The sequence below is a fragment of the Triturus cristatus genome, chromosome 3_1 (assembly GCF_964204655.1).
Source record: "Triturus cristatus chromosome 3_1, aTriCri1.1, whole genome shotgun sequence".
Lineage (NCBI taxonomy): Eukaryota > Metazoa > Chordata > Amphibia > Caudata > Salamandridae > Triturus > Triturus cristatus.
Window position 1 is genome coordinate 324522468 of NC_140583.1, and position 21134 is coordinate 324543601.

At 41.9% G+C, this 21134-nt stretch overlaps 1 protein-coding gene across 2 annotated transcripts in view; it reads left to right on the forward strand.

Moving 5' to 3' along the window:
- The window catches only part of LOC146860193 (sulfotransferase 1B1-like), an 873417-nt gene extending 855726 nt beyond the window's left edge, over window positions 1-17691 (forward strand). For both annotated transcript variants that reach the window (XM_085644034.1, XM_085644036.1), the window contains one exon: window positions 16492-17691. In XM_085644034.1, coding sequence (XP_085500160.1) covers window positions 16492-16604 — 113 coding nt within the window. In that variant the 3' untranslated portion in view covers window positions 16605-17691. The remainder of the gene's footprint in view (window positions 1-16491) is intronic.
- The last annotated feature ends 3443 nt before the right edge of the window (window positions 17692-21134 follow it).

The window sequence follows — 21134 nt, forward strand, 5'->3', positions numbered from 1 at the left end:
GTTTGTGACTGTGACTCCGGGCTCACTTGGCAGAAGCACCCCCTGACCCTCCACCCCCATCGCAAAATGTAATGCCCATGAAAAGGGTAGGTGGACGCAGTGTTATATAGAACATAGTCCTGAGAGCACGATTGAAAATGAAAACTAGATGTAGTATATGGTATAAACTATGCACCAAAAAGTGTGATATAAGATGAACCGGGGCGTGAAATATAATATGCAATACATTGTGCGCAATGACAGATTCATTGGAGAGCGTGAGATAGCACAGGCACTAGCGCGTGCTATGCGATATGCGCCTTGGAGTGTAATATGCACAGGACAGTGTTGTGTAACATAACTAGTCTCTAAAATTGTAATATAAAATATGTGCTGGGGAGTGTAACATTGCATATGCACTGTGACAAAGATATGGATCCCAGATTGGAATATGTATGGCATAGCGTTGTGCGTTATTACATACACATCGAGGAAGGCACGTTAGATGGGGCAATATAACCCGTGCGAAGGCAAGTGTGGCATGACATATTCACGGGGTGATGTTACAGTGCACATGGGCTAGAGAGTGTCATAGCTTCGGCACTAGCTGGTGGAATACAACACAGAGGTGTGAGGCAATCGGTGGGCACTGGTGGGTGTAACACAGCATTGGGCTCAGCCAGGAGCACGCTGTGACTCTCAAGTGAGGTTCGTCTCCTTTCCAGAGAGTAAAATAAAAAGTATTACACATCCGGCGGTGGATGTGTTTTTTATTAACCGTGAGGGGGGTTTCTTGCATAGTTTGGTCGAATTTGTGTCGAATCCCCTTTGAATGGCTTGGTGTGCGTGTATATTAAATGTGCCCGTCAATAGCTACCCATGTTTGTATAAATAAACTTCAAGGGTGTCTACTTGGAGAGTACCCACCGGCGGGGGCGCCGGGATTAGGCACGGTAGGGCGTCAGACACGTCAGAGCTTCACTAGCGGTGTAAATACATTCCATGTGGATTCATTCTATGCATAGTCGCCTTTTAATGAATATCACGCAAATCGTCATGGTGATAGGTACATACGGTTTGTCCAGCATGTCCTAGGTGTTTCTATAAATATATATATTTTTGAAATAATAAAAAACAAAGGCTGGCCCCGGGGGATGGGGTCCCCGGAGCCATAAGTGGCCTGAGGAGGCAACGCAGCCCCCTCCTAAAGAATTTAAATAAAAAAATCCATGACCCGGGGGTTGGGGTCCCCGGGGCCGATTAAGGCCTTGGGAGTGCCAAATTTATTTTTTTCAACAAAAAAAATTAGGGTGCAGGCCCTGGGGATGGGTTCCCCAGGGCCAGTAAATTAGAAAAAGAAGGGGGGCCACACAGCCCTCCTTCTTAAAAAAATAAAATAAATAAAAGACGGGCATTGCGCTGGAGGCCACGCCCCCTCCTTGCAGCACTCTGCAAACGCGCCCCCTGGCCAGTTGTAAGTTGGGGAATTAATTCCCCTTCAATACTGAGGGTCCCTGAGGGCCAACTAGCCCAACAGGTATCTCCAGTGTGTGCCAGGGAGCTGCATTGCAGACAGGTGTTCTGAGGCCATGCCCCTTTTTACACCTCTATGCAACGCAGCTCTGTGGCGCTTACTGGAGGTACCTAGTGGGCTAGTTTGACCCTAGGGACCCTTAGGATTCAAGGGGACTTAATCTCTCAACTTAGAACGGCCACAGGGCGCGTTTACACAGTGGTGAAGGGAGGGGAAGGGGCCTGAGGTGACGTATGCAAACACGCCCTGTGGCGCATTTTAAGTTGGGGAAATAATTCCCTTTCAATCCTGAGGGACCCTGGGGGCCAACTAGTCCACCAGGTGCTTCCAGTAAGTGCCACTGCTCTGCTTTGCAGAGAGTTGGTGCAGGCCGTGCCCCTTTTTACACCTCTCTGCAATGGCGCTTACTGAACGTACCTAGTGGGCTATTTTGCCCCTAGGGATCCTCAGGATTCAAGGGGACTTAATCTCCCAACTTAAAAAACGGCCACAGGGCATGTTTACACAGTGGGGAAGGAAGGGGACGGGGCCTGAGGTGACATGTGCAAACACGCCATATGGCACGTTTTAAGTTGGGTAAATAATTCCCCTTCAATCCTGAGGGCCCCTGGGGGTTAACGAGCCCACCAGGTGCTTCCAGTAAGCGCCACTGAGCTGTGTTGCAGAGAGGTGGTCCAGGCCGTGCCACTTTTTACACCTCTCTGCAACGCAGCTCTGTGGCACATACTGGAGGTACCTAGTGGGCTAGTTGGACCCTAGGGACCCTCAGGATTCAAATTAACTTAATCTCCCAACTAAAAACGGCCACAGGGTGTGTTTACACAGTGGTGAAGGGAGGGGACGGGGCCTGAGTTAACGTGTGCAAACAAGCCCTGTGGCGCGTTTTAAGTTGGGGAAATAATTCCCCTTCAATCCTGAGGGCCCCTGGGGGATACCTAGCCCACCAGGTGCTTCCAGTAAGCACCACTGAGCTGCATTGCAGAGAGGTGGTCCAGGCCGTGCCACTTTTTACACCTCTCTGCAACGCAGCTCTGTGGCACATACTGGAGGTACCTAGTGGGCTAGTTGGACCCTAGGGACCCTCAGGATTCAAATGAACTTAATCTCCCAACTAAAAACGGCCACAGGGCGTGTTTACACAGTGGGGAAGTGAGGGGACAGGGCCTGAGGTGACGTGTGCAAACACGCCCTGTGGCGCGTTTTAAGAGGTAGTTTTAATCCCCTGCCCTATTATATACTAGGGGCTTACAGAGGAGGTCATGCTGATCACAGGGGGACCCCAACGCATGGTGTTCCCTAGTGTATGTAGGTGTTTTCACTGTATCCTGACTGTCTTTTAACATAGCACTGGCTCTAGGACTGGTTAGTCAGACTCAGTTACCACCAGTATCCGTCTGAAAAAGTTGAGGGTACCGGATGATTTTGCAACAAGGCTTCTTTCTGCTCTTCTTTTTGTTCTTTCTGCACGTTATCCTTCTTCCTGCACTTTTCTTCGTCTTTGAGGACTTCTGTTACTTCTTTCTGCATTTCTTTTTTTTCTTTCTGTGCGTTTTTCCTTCTTTCTTCACATGTCCTATCTCTGTAGGCATAGTTAGGATTTAGCATTTAAAAAACCTTTGAAATTCACTGAAAAAACCAAAGGTTTCAGGCACGTTACAGTTAGGAATTAGCATATAAAAAACCTTAGAAATTCACTGAAAAGACCATAGTTTTCAGGGGCGTTATAGTTAGCTGGACTTTTCACTCGTACAAAACCATTGAAATTCCCCCGTTATAGTTAGTTCAGCTAACTATAACTTGCGCGCCCGCAATGCACTGCTGATAACGTCACATATTACATCACTCATGACATGGTCAGTGACATCACTCATGACATCACTGATGACATCTCAAATGACATCACTAATGACATCACTGATGACATCATCCTTGTGATAGAGTGGCAGACTTCCTCTTCCCCTAATATAACCTTTGATACACACATTCAAAAATAGAAACTACAATGTTCAAAACAATGGACATACCAATACCAGTTACAACAACCTATTCAGTAATTCTAAGATCCACATATACATCCACTCATCCACCAACAGTCCTATACAGTCACTCATACATGTACTCACTCATCATATGTACTCACACACCTATACATCCTGTTACACAATGCCACTCATCCATAGAGTTACTCACACACATAGTCACTCATGCTAATAAAGAATCAAACATCCATTTACTTGCATATACAGTTATACACACACCACCACACTTACTTCTACAGAAACTTACACATACTTAGTCTTTTAAACAATCACTTATAGAAACACATACTTATTCATACAGGAACTCTTTCAATCTCTCACTCTCACATATCCTCACTTATATACACCAATAGTCACATATACTAGTTTAAAACATAGTAGTTACTCATAAAGAGTCAAACACTATTGAGACAGTCTATCACTCACTAACACACCCATGCGCACACTCATCCACCCATACAGTCCTGCACACATGTTGTCTTCAACACATACAAACAGTGAGTCACTCATTCATGCACCTATGCACTACGTAATACCCCCACCGAACCATACAGACACTCAGACACTCATACTGATACTCAAAAAACCAACTAATAACCTATATAGACACTCATGTAGCTACTCACTAACCCATGCAGCCACTTATACACAAAGTGAGAGACTGATACAGATATTTACACATTTAAACATTACTCACTAAGCCATGTATTCACTAAGATACACTTAATCAGTCAGTTATACAATCAATTTTTCAAAAACAAATCATCCATTTAGACACTTATATACCCATTTATTCTTCCATTGACCTTGAGATATACATATATAAAACATATGTAATTTTCAGAAAAACACACATTCACTGGATGATGTCATCAGTGATGTAATTTGAGATGCCATCAGTGATGTCATGAGTGATGTCACTGACCATGTCATGAGTGATGTAATATGTGACGTCATCAGCAGTGCATTGCGGGCGCGCGAGTTATAGTTAGCTGAACTAACTATAACGGGAAAATTTCAATGGTTTTGTACGAGTGAAAAGTCCAGCTAACTATAACGCCCCTGAAACCTATGGTTTTTTCAGTGAATTTCTAAGGTTTTTTAAATGCTAATTCCCAACTATAACGTGCCTGAAACCTATGGTTTTTCCAGTGAATATATACATATACTTTATTTAATAAAAAAAAAAAAAAATATTCAATCAAATGTATTTAAGTTTCCACAATAAACCCCCACAAAATATACACCATATTGCAAAAATGTGATAATAAATTAGTTACCCAATAAACATAATTAATTATACGATAAAACATCATTAGTGAAAATAATAAAAATATTTCAAAATATTTCTAACTTAAAATTGTTTTAAGTTACCACTCTATAGCCCTATAACTCCACAACCCCCACATCAAATAAAAAAATACTAACCCACTTAGCTTATTAATTATCAATTAAATAATCCATATTAATTTAAAAACAATTGATTACAATTAAATAACTTCCAACCCTATACACCAATAAATACCACAACTCGCACATAAAACTTAAACAAAATATTAGCTTACACCATTAACATAATTGATGATCAATTGAATAATTAATCTTTATTAACAATTAATTAATATTTAATTACAATTGAATTAAATTACTTCCTACACCCTACCCCTATAACCCACACAACCCACATATGTAAGTTTAATTAAAAAAATAATTACAATATTCTCAACATTAATTAGCAATTAAATAATGATTAACAATGTTAAAGCAATGTTACACATTTAACTAAATTATTAAACACATATTATTTATAAAAAAGCATAGCAATTTATTAGAATTACATTTCTTCCCTCCCTGTACCTCTATAAACCCACAACCCTTCCTGGTACCAAAAATAATTAAAAAAATTACTTAAGATTCAATAACTACTAAAATGTTTACAGTTACATTAAAAACCATATTTTAAAAAAAATATTCTACATTAAGTCCATATAAAATATATAACAAACATTAAAAATCATTATTACTTACCTTAAAATCAATATTCTTGACAAAAATATTCTTACACTCGAAATTTCCATGCCACGATATTTTTCACTCAATATTGCTGTCATTCTGGACTCGATATTCTGTCTCACCACTTTTTGGTGTCATAAGGATCAAAAAGGCTTAATGGGTTGGTGGTAGGAAGTAAGGCTGGTCATTTATTTTGGTGTCTTGTTGTTCAAAGCCTCTCAGAAAGGCATGTGCCTGAGTTTCTGTTCCATAGTTATCTAAAGTAGATTAACTGTTTTCTCTTCTACATGGTTGTTTTTCTTTAGTGGATAGAAGCCACAAACTGCTCTTTATTGCACTTTGCAGTTTTAAATCTCTTTATTCAATATATTTTATTTTGGACGACACCTGTAATTGGAACAAAAGGTTTGAAATGGTCAATGATAAGCAGTTAAAATGCTTTTTTTTCAGTGCAAATGGATAAAAGTTGACTGAATTGATCACTTCATCTACTTGCGTAAAAATGAAAGCCGTAAAACAAAGAGGACCTTTAAATTGAAGGCCCCTGTGACAGTCAGGCTGAAGGCCCAAAATGTAAGGGCCAACTAAAAGGGGGAAGAATGGAGGAGTCTTTATTTAACAGTAGAATCTCTTTTACGGATTTATTGAGGCAAACCCCATTCAGCTTTTGACTGCCAGGATGCAGCCTGTGAGCCTGGAATTCTCTCTGGAAATCTTGCTCAGCTCAATCAGGAGCTAGGTATCATCTATATACATTTTGCAAATGAAATGAAATGATGTCCTACTCTTCAGTTGAGCGAACTAAGTGTGGCATATGAAGATTATAGAGAACTAGGAAAAATGCTGAACCTTGAGGGATCCCATAGTCTACTAAGTAAGGCTGAGAGCTATAGTGACCTATCTTAGCTTGTTTGAGCCATGTGTTAAATATTGACTGTTCTGGTGATGTTAAACACATTCTTCAGACACAGCAAAGGAATTTTATGATTCACAGTTTAGGATGCTGCCAAGAGGTCCAATAAAACCAGGGTTACTGGGTGGTATTGGTTTTCGGATGTCTAAGTTCTTCTCTATGATGACTGCTGCAATGCCATGATGACCACTGCAATGCCTCTTTAGGGTTAAAGCTGACTAAATTCAGCATTATCCAATTGTACAAAGTAAGAAGACTTATCTGTTGTTCATCCTCTGTGATAGCCAAAGGCCTTTTTTCTTTGTATTTTTTTCTTCCACTCTTCCTTTATTTTTGATTCTTTCTCTCTCTCACACTATCTTGTTTTCTTTCTTTCCTCTTTCTCTCTTACCTTCCTTTCCATCTTTTTTCTTATCTTACTTTTCATCTCTCTTTCTTTCTTTCTTTCTTTCTTTCTTTCTTTCTTTCTTTCTTTCTTTCTTTCTTTCTTTCTTTCTTTCCTGCCTGTTCCTTCTTTTCTTTTCTTTCCTTTCCTTTCTTCTTTTCTTTTCTTTCATTTCTTTCCTTTTCTTTACTTCTTTCTTTCTGTCTTTTTCTCTTCTTTTTTGCAATCCTTTCTTTTATTATTGCTTGCTTTCTTTCTTTCCCGCTCACTTTCATTCTTTTTGTCTTTTCTTTTTTCCTTCCTTTTGATTTTCTTCCTTTCTTTTTGTCTTCTGTTATTCTTTCATTCTTCTCTTCTTTCTTTTATTCTTTCTTACTTTCCTGCTTTCTTTCCTTTTTTGATCTGTCTTTCTGTCATTCCTTCATGCCCTTTCCTTACTTGCTTTGCTTCTTATCTCTTTCTTTCTTTTTCTCCTTCTTAGGTTCCTTCATTCCTTCTGTGTTTGCTTTTCGTTCTTTGCTTTCTCCTTCCTTGTTTTCTTTATTTCTTTCCTTCTTCCTTTCTTCCTTTCTTTCTTTCTTTCTTTCTTTCTTTCTTTCTTTCTTTCTTTCTTTCTTTCTTTCTTTCTTTCTTTCTTTCTTTCTTTCTCTTTCTTTCTTTCTTCCTTTCCTTCTTTCTTTTGATCCTTCTTTTTCATTATTTATTTCTCAAAGGCAATAGGCTGGCAGCAAATGCCAAAATGATTGGCTGTTTTAGATCTGCGCTAGCTCAGCTTTATAGATTTTTCTAAATCCATGTGTATGACATAGTTACCTGTGGAGGTTTCAAGCCACGCTTCATCCCTTTGTCTGTGGTTGTGTCATTTACATTTTTCTCCAGTCCAGATCAAGCATGCATCAAAAGGCGATGCATTAGCCCACTTCAGCCGTTGTTTGACAGCACTATTAGATATGACATGCTTCCCTGTTACAATGACCAGATACACACACAAAGTGGTTCCATTCAGAGTCAGGGAGTACTATGGTGATATGTGCTTTTTTGAGACCAAAACATTTTTACCTTTAGTCAATGGTTTTTTTAGGTTGTGGAAAACCCAGCAATTTTCTGACCAATAAAGTTTTGCAAAAACCATGAAAAAACAAGAATTGACAAACACTGGCAGACAATGCCAGACCAATTGGCTTTGCAAGGGCTTGTTATTATTTTTGAGGGAGACAAGGAAAAATTAATCACATGTCCAAGCACTCAAATCGTATTGAGCTACAATGTCATTTAAAGACTCTATAGCAGCACTTTAAAAAGTAGATGGAAAGTAAATTTGCAGTCTACTCAGCATCGGAAGTTCAAGCAACATGAATAGTCAGTACTTAAAGTTAATGTAAAAAAATAAAGTTTGGCCAATTTATACAAGGCTCTAACAGTGAAGTGTAATACTTCCAGGGAGAAGTCTCTGGAAACATAAAGAATCAAGTGTGACAAAGCAACAGTGAACTCTCATCTGGTAGGTGCCTATTTTCATACTTGAAGTAACGATTCAGCTTTGTTTCCGTCCCACACAAATCTCCACAGATACTGTGGTGGAAGGCCTTGTTGGGCTAAGAAACTTGTCTGTTCGCGGTGTTAAAAAGGAGAGGTGGTGCGAAGGGGTCTGAAGGCCTCACACTACAGCAGACAGGGTCCTCCGGGAGCAGCACTCACTTGCTCGCATTTGAGGTCTGTAGTTCCTTCCTCTAGTTAGACGCACAAGTGGTAAAACTGCAGCCCATATCAAGTACCCTGCACGAGTGCCTTCTGCAACACCTGTTCTCTGAGAAAACGGGGTGCGTCAAGGCCAGCAACTTATAACTCCATTTCAGCACCTGGGAGAGTCTTGGCTCATGTGGGAGAAGGCAGGAAGCATCCAGCTGGACTGCATAACACAGCCGCAGGGCCCAGGCTAGGTTGGGCACATTAGTGGTGGCCGCGCTGCTACCCCGGTCATGGCAGCTTCACCAGGCTAAGCACCACAGAGAAGAGGGAAGAGCGACCACACCTGTTATGTTGGGTGGGACAGGAGGAAAGCCTCAGACTCACCCACGGCCCCTCGCACAGCCAGGCCTCCAAAGGCACCACTCCCCCAGGACACACTCATCGCTCACATCCACCCTTAGCCCAGTAACTCAGTTGGACTCCCTCGTGGCTTTGCCCAGTTACTGGACACCCAACACCTCAGTATTCAAACAATGTCATCATGGTAAGGGCCCTGCATCCACTGTAAAGAATGTGCATTCGCCGTACATCAGCACTAGAAACCATCTTATTTGCCAACATGACCACGCCCCTCTAATTGTAGAATAATTGCTGAATTTTCTTAATCTCAAATAAGTCTCCCTTCACAATAGCCATTTCATCAAGTGAAAATGATGATCATTTTCTGCTTAGTTTTGTTCCACTACTTTGTTCCTCCTCTCTTCTTTCTATGTGTACTCTTGCCGCTCATATGTGTTATTATTGTACCAATGTGATGTGAATACATTTTTGGACTTACAGGCCTTAACAAATGTGTGCGCGCCCAACATACAATTGTACATTTTACTTGAAGCCTAGCATGCATATGCCAAAGTCTTGGTGCCCAATGTCTTGCTCTGTACAATCCATATACCGATGTACCACATTGGTTCTAATTGCTCTATTTATGTATGTACTACTTCTCACATATATCTCCTTCTCAATGACCACTAGGTTACAATACCGGGTACAAGTTGTAGAGTTGGTTCTCTTATGAAGATATATGGGAGGTTACCAATGAACAGAAAGAGGGCTCCCTACCAGCCCCAAATAACAGCCAAAACCAGACTGCACACAAAGCTTCCAGCACTTTCCCGGTGGCTGCACAATGACAGTATGAGGCTACCACTGTGTGTCTGTAGCCTGCTGAGTTTATGCTGGCTTGTAGACAAATGAGGAGGTCTGGGGAAGTCAGTTCTGTGTAGACCCTGGCTTCTCTTAGGTTTTGTGACCCCTGGTACTTGGAGGTGACAGGGTTCCCTTCCAGGACCTTCTTGCAATCTGATCAGTAAGCATGCTGTAATCCACAATGCAAGCACTCTTTGTTTATCCCATACAGATTTGACATCTTTAAATTGTTCAACTTAAGACTCTATTCCAAAATTTATTCTGGCACAACCTGAGTTTCTGGAGCCATCTGGTACTCTTAAGAAGATAAAGGAGTTCTGTGAGGCAGTGCTCTTACTCTTTGATTTGTGCTGCTTCTCTGTGGTATGCCTGTGAGCCCCACAGAACCAAGCGATTCTCCTCTTGGAACCTCCTACAGGGCCACCTTGGGGGTTTCTAGTTTCAACTCCGCCTCCCTTGCCATGGTCCCTGGTACTTCAATGTCAGTGCTGAGTCCATCACTGCTGGCAGGTGAGACCCCACTTATCTTCTCTTATGCTAAGTTAGTGCCAATTCAACCTCGACTTAGGCCACGCTCGGCCACCACAGAGGCTCCACTTTCTCCGCTAGATCTGCCTTCACCAAATGGACACACACACACTGCATTCCTTATTCCGCACACATCTGGACAGTGTTTACAATGTGGGTGATAAGATTGGCCGACACTGTCATGAGGACAATTATTATAATGAGCTCCAGTGTCCTTAATACCTTACCTGAGACGAGGCTCCTCCAAACCCCTGGTCCTACCACTGAGGAGAGTGCTACATACACCATGGTAATGCGTAGGAGAGCAAAAGACCTTGACCTCCAGCTCCCCACCTTGGATGTCTGAATATACTGTTCTTACTGCTGTCCTTCAGTCAGGTCAGACATCTACCGAGCCCCTCTGGTCTTTATCAAGACCCTTAAGGAGAGTTTGTTGGGGCATGGGCTAAACCTTGCTCTGGCCCCACTTTTCAACTGACAGATTGCACAACACCACCTACCTGCCAGGGTTTCAGCACTCCTCTCCTGCATGATTGGTGGTGCATGTGCCTGCAAACAAGATTTACCTTAACATGTTCCCTTCAACCCCCCACCCCTGATCGGGAGTCAAAACTAGTAGACGCATCTGGGAAATTAGTCTTTTTGTCCAGCAGACTGCCATTTCAATCACTGAATACAGGGCACTATTCCCACGCTCTTTGGGATTTGATGGTTCAGGTCCACCCAGAGGTCTCTGAAGATCTTTGCCCTGCCCTTGCTTATGCCATTCAGGTCAGTTGTGATGCAGCCAAGTTCACATTTCATTGTGGCTTGGACACCGAAGATTCCATTATGTTGGCCATTAGAACCATTTGTTGCTGCGCTTGGCTGCATTCCACTATTTTTCAGGCTATGTTCAGTCATCCCTCATGTATCTGCTGTTCAATGCGCCTCTTCTACTCTTTTAGTGGAATAGGCACCCGATGGCGCCTGAAAATTCAACCACTACAAGGCGCCCAGCAGTGTCACGCTCGAGGCCTTGGTGACCACCCCCCCTTACATTCAAGGTCAAAGGCAACACAGTTCCCCCCTCCTTGCAGCCCCGTTGATCAAACCTCCTGAGCATGCCCTTAGTGGGAGGCAGAACCTGATTATTCTTGCCTCGCTGGCAGGCCCATACATCAGGCACAAAAGTACGTACGTCCCACATCCACTGAAGCAGAAGTGGAGGACGATCCTTGATCTTTCTACTACATTGCATCGAAGACCTGGAACTGCTTCGCCATGCATCTCTAGACCATCACCTCACTTCTGGAATTCAGAAAGGTCCTCAAGACCTGGCTGTTTGAATGAACCTTCCGGGATCTGCAAGTTCCTGAATACCTTGCCAGGTGATTATCAGTGCTATATAAATCCTGAATGATTGATAGGTCCCCAAAATTGTTTGGCAGGGCTATGCCCAAACCAGGGCTGGTGTTAAGGCAGTGTGACTGACACTGACCTCAGCGAGGTTGTGTTTAGCAATAACATAATTTAAAAACACCTGCAGCAAAGTTTCTTGTGAACTCCAGTTCTCAAAGCATAAAAAATATAAAGGTAACAATTGTGATTATTGTTCTCGCTAGAGAGAGACAGAGATCTGTTTTGTCTAGTGGAAGTTTTAACTTGCCATGAGGCAGTGCAGAGAGTTAATATGCTTGCTGCAAAGAACTCGTACTGTGCAGGTCACAGATCTATATTTTATAGGGGGAGTGAATTTCTGCTTTTGTCACAGATATCATTTTGTCTCCGCAGTTCATAAGATACAACCCTAATATAGAACAGTGACTGTTACAAACTGTAATCCAAGAGCTGCATGCACGGGTAAGGACGTTATGCTTTTTCCCCAGTCTTTCATTAAGTATTCCTAATGTTGCTGAAAAAGGTTTATTTGGGTAAATAGACATTCTTATTAGTAAAGTTATCCCTTACCAGTGCTTTAGAACAAATTAAATGTATGTGAGAAAGTGTCTAGGGAGAGACCCTGATACTAACCTTTCTTACCACACTGCTGCACCTTCTGCACAACCCCCCAGCAACTAACGTAGGACGATCTCTCTGTTTTGGGGCAGGAATTGCAAGCCCTTGGATCAAATTGGCAATTGTGAGGGTGGCTGTGCTAGAAGTAGTTTGTTATTCCTGCTACTTTCTGGTACCGAAAAAAGGACAGAAGCCCTTCTCCTGGTTTAGTGCTGCATGGTCTCAATATCTTTGTCCGGAAGCTGAAATTAAAAATGCTCACATTGGCCTAGGATTTGAATACCCTCGACCCTGGCTACTGGATGGTGGCACTGGATGCATATATCCATATACACATCCTGCAGGCCCTCAGTGCAACCTGTGGTTTGTGGTGGGGCAAGAGCTCCACACCACACCATTGGAGGTCAGGGGTGCTTACCTCGACGACTGACTGTTGAAGACAGTCTCATCACTGGCAGTTGTCAACCACCTCTAGACCACAGCAAACATTCGTTCATCTTTGAAATTCCCTATCAGCGTGCCATAGTCTCACCTGACCCCTTCTCAGATGTTCTTTTCTGCAATTCTGGTTGTGTGCTTTTCCCTTGGGGAAGAAAGTCCAGGACAAATTAAGCTATAAGCCGCTGGGACTAATGGTCTCCTGGGTCTTGCTGGTCAAGCATGCCAGGTGGCATATACGGGCTCTGCAGTGGCATCTGAAATCTCAATGCGCCCAACATCCAGGGGAACCTCTCTGATAATAGCCAGATTTAGGAGGAGACTGAAGAGGATCTCCAGTAGTGGTTAGTGAACCACAATTGGGTCAGTGGATAACCCCTCTCCCTTCTCCACCCAGAGCAGATGTTGGTGAGCAATGCATTGCTTCTGGGTTGGGGTGTCCATCTGTAAGAGGTAACGATCAGGTAAAGATCAGAGGCCTCTGATTTCTGGCTTCATATCAATCTGTTGGAGCTGAGGGCCATCCACTTGGAGTTGAAAGCCTTCCCTCCATCAATGAAGGGGAGGCTAGTAGAGGTGCACATGGACAACACCACAACCATGTGGTATTGCAACAAGCAGGGATGGGTGAGGTCACAGACCCTGTGCCAGGAAGTGCTGCACCTCCAGAAATGGCTGGACCACAATAAAGGTTTCTTGGTGGGGAACCACCTGGCAGGATCATTGAATGCCAAGGTAGGGGAGTTCAGGTGTCAGGGCATATCGGATTACAAGTGGCAATTAAGTTGGGAGGTAGCGCAAGTTCTCTTCTGCAAATGGAGAGAACCTTGTCTTGTCTGTTGGCCACCACTTAGAATACACTTCTGCACATTTGAGTTTTCAAGGCATCGCTCGCTTGGAGATGCGTTCAGCCTCGAGGATGCTTTTCCACCAATACCACTCCTACCCGACGTTCCCAGGAAGATCAGACCGACCGAGCCTAAGTCATCCCAGGGGCGCCTGATTGGGCACAGAGAGTAAGGTATCCAAAACTCCTTTTCTTAAACATTTGTCTTCTAGTCAGGAGGCCCCTCCGAAACAATCTGCTGTCTCAGCAACAGGGCAACATGGCAAAAGGGCAGGTTTTTGCACTCTCATCTTCATGTATGGAGATTGAGCAGTGGGAGTGGAACACCTCCGACCTTACTTCCAAGATGGTTGATGTCATCTTGGCAGCGAAGCATCCCCCAACAAAAACTGTATATGCTTGTCATTGGGACAAATGTATGGCTTAATGCTGTACTCAGAAAGACCCACTTCAGGCTAGGTTATCAGAGGTTTTGTTATTTGTTTTATTTCTCCCCCTCAAAGCTTTGCTCTGAACACAGTTAAATGGTACCTTTTGGATTTTTTAAGGTTGCTGGATCTGTCCTCATTGTTTACGTCTCTACTTGTTATTCACTTTTTAGACGGTTTGCAACATTTGTTTCCTCACTCTCCCATTTTCATGCCACAGTGGCCGCTCAAACTAGTCCTTACATTTCTGATGTGCACTCACTTCAAGCTGCTTCCCAGTTGCTCGTTGCGGTTTTCTTCCTCAAAACAGTGTTCCTCATTGGTATAACACTGGTGTGGCATTTGAGTGAGTTTTAATCTCTATGTGTCAACCTGCCATGCACTTCCTTCTTCCCAGACAAGCTGGTTTTGCAGATATGGGCATCCTTCTTCCTTAAAGTTGTGAAGCCGTTCCACGTCAGTCAGAACATCGGCTTTCTGCGCTCTGCTTCACCACCCTACGGAGGAGAAGAGACTCCATTGCTTCGACTCCAGGAGAGTACTGAGCTTGTACATCGATTATACCGGGTGGACAATCAGCTCTTTGTGGGGTTCTCTTGAGCACAAAAAAGACAAGGCTGTGCAGAAGAGAATACCCCCTGCTGGAACATGCTCTGCACTAAGATCTGCTATACATTGGCTAAGCAAACCCTGGATGGACTGCATACTCATTCTACCAGGGAAACATTTGCTACCACTGTGTTGGCGCATTTAGTCCTTGACCTGGACATTTGGCAGGCGGCTACCTGAGCTTCACTCCACATGTTCCTAAAGCACTATTGACTGGACGATCAGGTTCGCTTAAAGAAGGGCATTTTGTCTGCTCAATCCTACTTAACTTTCTAGGTTGAGTCCAACCATAGACTTAACTCCACATATGTACTGCTTTGTTGTCAATTCAAAAGGTGATAACTCTGAAGCTAGAAGTCTATTAGAAGAACAAGTTACTTATCTTTGGTAAGGTTCTAGTCTCTGACACCTTGTGAATATTCAAAAGGTTGTGAATCTGCAGGCAGAAAGAGTCTCTATGAGAAAGAGCATTATCAAAGGTAAGCAACTTGTTTATTAGGGAGTATTTTTAGTGTTGCTGGGCTTGGGGCCAAATCTATACTAACCCAACCTTTCTTCTCAGAGAATGTCTTAATATACTTTGGCTTGCTTTTAGACCACTGAGTCTGCCTCAATGCCTGCCTCACTATTGGTCAGGAGAATCGACCAATTGTTTAACAGACAGACCCATCATGCTACATTGTCCTATGTAGAGCAGCAATAACCACTGTGGTTCCATTTTTTCAGTACATAAACTTTTGAAGTGCCAACTGTCTTCAACAACTGTCTATAAGAGATATACCAATTCCAAGTTCACCAGCAGGCCAAACCCGTTTTGCTCTCTGCCGGAGTGCAATCTGCAGGTGGCCTTTGGTGGCTATTTGCAGAGAATGATATTTCTGTAATTTGCTTAATGTCATAGTTGTTTATATTTTTCTGTTACAAGTGTTCATGTGGCATCACCTGACTTAACATGCCATCTGCAAAAGCATGCCTTCATGGAAGACCATGGTTGTCACTGAATCTTCCTCAAAGGAACATTCGAGATGTCATTAGGATTCATGTGTTTCATAAACCATGTCATACGGGGTTGAAGGAGATTGTGGGAGTTGTGGCAGTTGGCTTCGTGCTGCTGTCTGTGATGGGTGAGATCTTCTGTATGGAATAAACTTGACTATGAAACTCCAACTGTGTCTCCAGTGAAGTGTTTCTTTCGGAATACCACAATTCATTTGTTGGAATTGAATTTATTGACTTCCTCTGCAGTAAAGCTCTATTTGTTCACTGTATTGCATTCTCTCTTGAAGATACTCTGCCCAGCATTCTACTTAAAAACCTCTACCTTGAAGTAAGTAGCTAACAGTTAAGGCACTGTTACCCGTATACGTAACATATTCCAAAATGTTACCAGAGGGTGCCTTTTTGCAACAGTTTTCAATTATACAAACTCTGAGCATTCAGCCTTTGTTGGGCTCTAAGCTCCTAGAGTGTAACACGTGGCAGAGTCTCCTGTCAGATGTCAGATGAACCACCTCTGATGAGATTATGGAGTACAGCAGCAGGACATGCTAATGTTGACTGTACAAGAATAGTTAGAGAAATTGTGTGACAACACTATCACGGACAAGATCACATCTATACATGAAACAGAGAAACCATTCAGACACTTATGTGCCATATTCATGCTATTGGCGTTCTCTTTGAACCAGCATGGGCCAACCTACATTGGTGAATAATCTAATCACATGCTTCAAGGAGGTACTGGTCATTAGCACATTAATAGAGCCATGATAACCAATGAACTCAAAATAAAAGCTTATTCAAACTAACTCTTGGTCTTGTCTAAAACATATGGAACAGAAATGTGCAAAAGGAGCTAACATAATTTTTGTGTCTGTCTTTACAGGGATTAGTGGAGACTGGAAGAATCACTTCACAGTGGCTCTCAATGAGAGATTTGATGAAGATTATGCAGAAAAAATGGAAGGGAGCATGCTGTCTTTCCGTTCGTACATCTGAGGAATAGTTAGCCACATAGAAATTGAAATCCAGAACTGATGCTTTGTGCCTCCATGGGTCATGGATTTTGTTGCATTGTCAGAGAGACGTTTGCCTAGATATCACCAGTTAGTCACTCATACAGGATGATGTCAATCTAAAATAATCAAGATCTGTAATCTTTTCATATAAGTATGGAAAATAGGTTTATTACGTCTCACACTAAATGCTATTTAGCACCGACCACCTCTGCAATCTCACAATCTTGTATTTGCCACTTTTACAGCAGCAGTCTCACCTGAGATATCATGGATGCAATGAGCATGAGTAGCAAAATATCACCTCTTTTTTGTCATTGTAAATCTAAGTATTGTACATCAAAAAATTGAAGTGTGTTGACAGGATTCAGTTGAAAGGCTATTGCTATTATTGTCCCTTAACTATTAATTTGTATGTGTATCTACACATAATGTAATTGTTTTTGTTGCAGATGCTGATAGGTGAGATGAGCAAATATTTTATTTGGCACTTCTCACAAACAATAATATTCCCTGCAAAAGAATCATCTTTGTTTAAACATTCTGTATTAATTGTGTGATTGTAAACAAACTGAAGCAAATTGGTGCTGGAAATGAGAGGGAATAAATGAAGAGGTTCAATTGGCAAATGCATATTTACACAATTATGTTAATATTGCAAGATAAAACATTATTATCATTATCTTCATGTCAATTATATCTGTTTCAAGTTATTGCATAAATCAATCATCTATCACACATGTGTGTTCTTCCAAAATCTCGATATTGGTTTCCAAAATAACTCTAGATTTTGGTAGTAGCCTTTACAAGCAATTCATAATTGCTTACCATTCAGATTTGTCAGACCTTAATTTAAAGTATATTTTTATGTTATGGATTTGTTTCTCACTTGCAATTACTTTATTTAGTCAAATTAAAAAAAAATATTGTTCAGTTAATACAACTTACAATAAAACACCTTTATACAAATTTCATACATTTCGTACATATCCATTTCTGAACCATTTTTTAAAAAACCAACATGATTAATATGAGATTCATCAGAATAAAAATGATAAGATCTCTTTACTGAGCACTATAAGTCAATTTCCTCTCTGCTATATCTACGAACTTCAAGAATCTGCCAGTTAATTGTAAAAATTCTCCCTACAAGCAGGCTATAAGTTTATAACTGCTTGTCAACATGTTTGTATAGTTTGACCATGGAAATCCTACCTCAACAGGCTACTGCGTTCAGCTGGACAGCTACAAACTATATGGCAAATATCTTCTCTCTTATCATTGCACCTCGAAATTGGAAACTGCCAAGCCAGAGTCTCAAAAACTTCAGTTTAGCACTTATATCGTTCAGATCCCCTAGATAATTCTGAGTGTTTAGCTTGCCGTATGATGCAATTACTATCCACACATAGGATCTCTTTGCTAATGCCTCTCTGTCCATTAGAGAAGACATTTTTTTACTGCAGCCATTGATGACTTCATTTAATGCTGCCTGAGAAAGGGGTAAAGCCCATAGTTGTTCTTCCTTAAACGTAGCTAAAGCCAATTTAAGGTATTCATGGGCCTGCGTGTGTTTACAGTCACTTATAGACTCCCAGACCACTGTCATAATTGTGGAATTATTATCCCTTCTAAGTTTGTGGCAGAATTTCAAATATGCCTCTAGGCTCTTTAAATTCTGTCTTTTGAGCCCAAGCTCTAATTGAATTTGTGATGGTGATGCCTGCTGAGGGAGGTTGAACAGGCAATGGTAGGTACCTGTCACGAGCTTATCTGCGATGTTATCAGCCTTCCCACTTAAGATCTCTACTCTGTATGTCAGAGATGGAACATGCTTAACTGACATAACTAGATAAATAGAGGCTTGAGGTAAAGCCCTTTTAAGCTGTTCAGTAGGGTAACAAATGCAGCAATTAACAAATTGTTTCTTCTCTGTAGTACCGCACACTGGTTCTTAAATGAACCCCTTGCGTCTAATAAAACACCCAAGTATTTATACTCTAAAACCGATTCCAACACAGTCCCTTCTATGCTCAGTGTTGGGCGAGCTGCTATACCCCTTGACACCAAAATGGTTTTTATCTTCTTTAAGATAATCTTTAACCTGTGGGATGAGGCATAAAGAGCAGTTTCACTAATTACCTGCTAGAGCCCCACCTTTGTATAGCTCAGCAGCACAATATGATTGACGTACAATAAGTGGGTGACCTTGATCCCAGCCACCAACAGAGAATGTGAGTTAATGCTATTCAAACCTAAAGAGATTTCAGCAAGATAGAGATTGAACAAGATTGGTGCCAAGACACAACCTTGTTTCAAACCATTCACTGTTAATATTTTTTTTAAACTGTTGTTCCCTGGCCCAACCTACTCTCATCCAGGTATTCGTAAACAGTAGTTTGGATCGCTCTCAGGCGTATTGGTGATATTCCCAATTTCGATAACTTGTCTCAAAGAAAACACTGTGTCAAAGGCAGAGCGAAAATCAATAAAACAAAAATGAAGATTCTATGAGCGACGCCTTGCCAATTCAATTGAAAGCGCTAATATTTGAATATTATTAATAGTACCCATGCTTTCATTAAACCCAGTCTGATTTCTTGGCAGCAGGTTTTCGGAAGCCACCCAAGACGTTAGTTCTGCCAGCAAGCATTTAGCGAAAAACATTGCCTCACAATCCATTAAGGCTATTAGCCTATAATTGGTAGGTTGTGTGGCTTGACCAGCTTTATAGATCGGGCCAGAATTGAGCCCCTCCATTTATCTGGAATTTCTTCGCTCTCCAGAATGTGATTAAATAATATTGTCAGTTTCTTTGTCCAATATTGCAGATTTTCTTTGTAAAGTGCTTGGGGAAGGCTATTTGGCCCCGGGTCACCATCCTGGCGACTGGTACAAATCATTTTCTCCACAGTTATATGATGAATCTCTATCAGAAAATGTTCCCTTGTAGTATCACCCATTCCTTCTTCAGATAGTCTTGATACAGTATTGTGCCACCTGACATAGCGCCCGGGTGCTTTCCCCAAGCTTCTTCAGATATATTTGACATTGCTTCCATTGCTTTACCAATCTCCCAAACTCTCTTGCATCTTTACCTTTAGTGGCATAATGAATTTTACACCAGTACTGCTCTTACTCAACTTTTGTCTGAACCCATACCACTTTTTTATAAAGTGACCTTAATTTTGGTAAAAACTCACCCCAGACACTAATGGATGAGTTGTTTCTTAGGACCCTCAGGCGGGATTCAGTTTCCTTTTGGTTGTTTTGCGTTGCACTGAAATCTTCCTAGGGAATGAAGTGGCTGTTGAAACCCTGACTCTTGGCTCAACAACATTTTTCTCCACTAGGCCCATTGTGAATTGGTCCCAGTGGTTCAAATGATTTTGATATGTGTCATATGAATCTTTCCATAATTCTCTTGCTTGATGTTCAAATTGTTCTATGCTACCTAACGACCATTGTAACTTTTAGAATTTTGTCGAGTGAGCTGACCAATTTCTGGGGACGATTAATCATGTAAGGAGATGTTTAAGTTAAGGCTTATCATTTGTGGTTTGTGGTCACTTTCCAGCCTGTTGCCCAAATTGTAGCTTGGTAATGATACTAAGGAGTAGTCTATGACGGCTTTGGATCTTGCCGAATGGTGAGATGCTTGTGCCGGAATATTCAGAGCTATCCGGCCATTCAAGACTCGTAAGCCATAATGCTCCAGATTACTCATTGCATCCTTGCCCATTCTGTCAGATTTTTGTTTAAATGCTTCAGTCGGTGGGATATGCCATATATGATCGATAACATTCAATATTTGATCCCTAGTTGTCACCTGAAGAAGGTTCATATTAAAGTCTACCGGCAAGAAAATCAGGGGAACTGCATTCATTGTACATTGAGTTATTAGGAGACTCAATATAATTTCAAAAGTTTATTTCTTTCTACTCCCGAGGGAGTGAATGTAAGCATTAATTATCAACAGGGGGGTCACATTAACTGGGCGAACTGGCCATACATTAATCGTTTGTATATTTGGGTGTTCAATTTTGACTTCTCCGATTTTAATGTTAAGATCCACTGTTACGTTATGGTGAGCCTATGCACAGAACCCCAATGAGAGATGTTCTTTTCTGTACTGCCCCTAGTACACAAATTCAATTTTTTTTTCTGTTAAACCATTCCTTTCAGGGGGCGTGGCTTGCAGCCCAAGATGTAGGTCGCATAAGTGACCAGCTCCAGGCCAGGGGCATCCAAATCCATTGATTATCCTGCACTTCCCCTTCTGCTACCGCTATATGTCATCTGGTGTGTCACGGCGAGCTGTGCTGGGACCTCCGTGCTGTGATCCTGAGGATTTGGGAGGTCGCCGGTGCCGTGTATGGCCCGTTGGGATTTCCTTCATCGTGACAGACCTGCGGCATGGGAGTGGCCTTTGGAGCAGCAAGTAGCGGTGCAGACTGCCCAGATGCCTGAAGCCCGATGGCGGTGCTCATACATACGAGCCCAGATTTTGCCA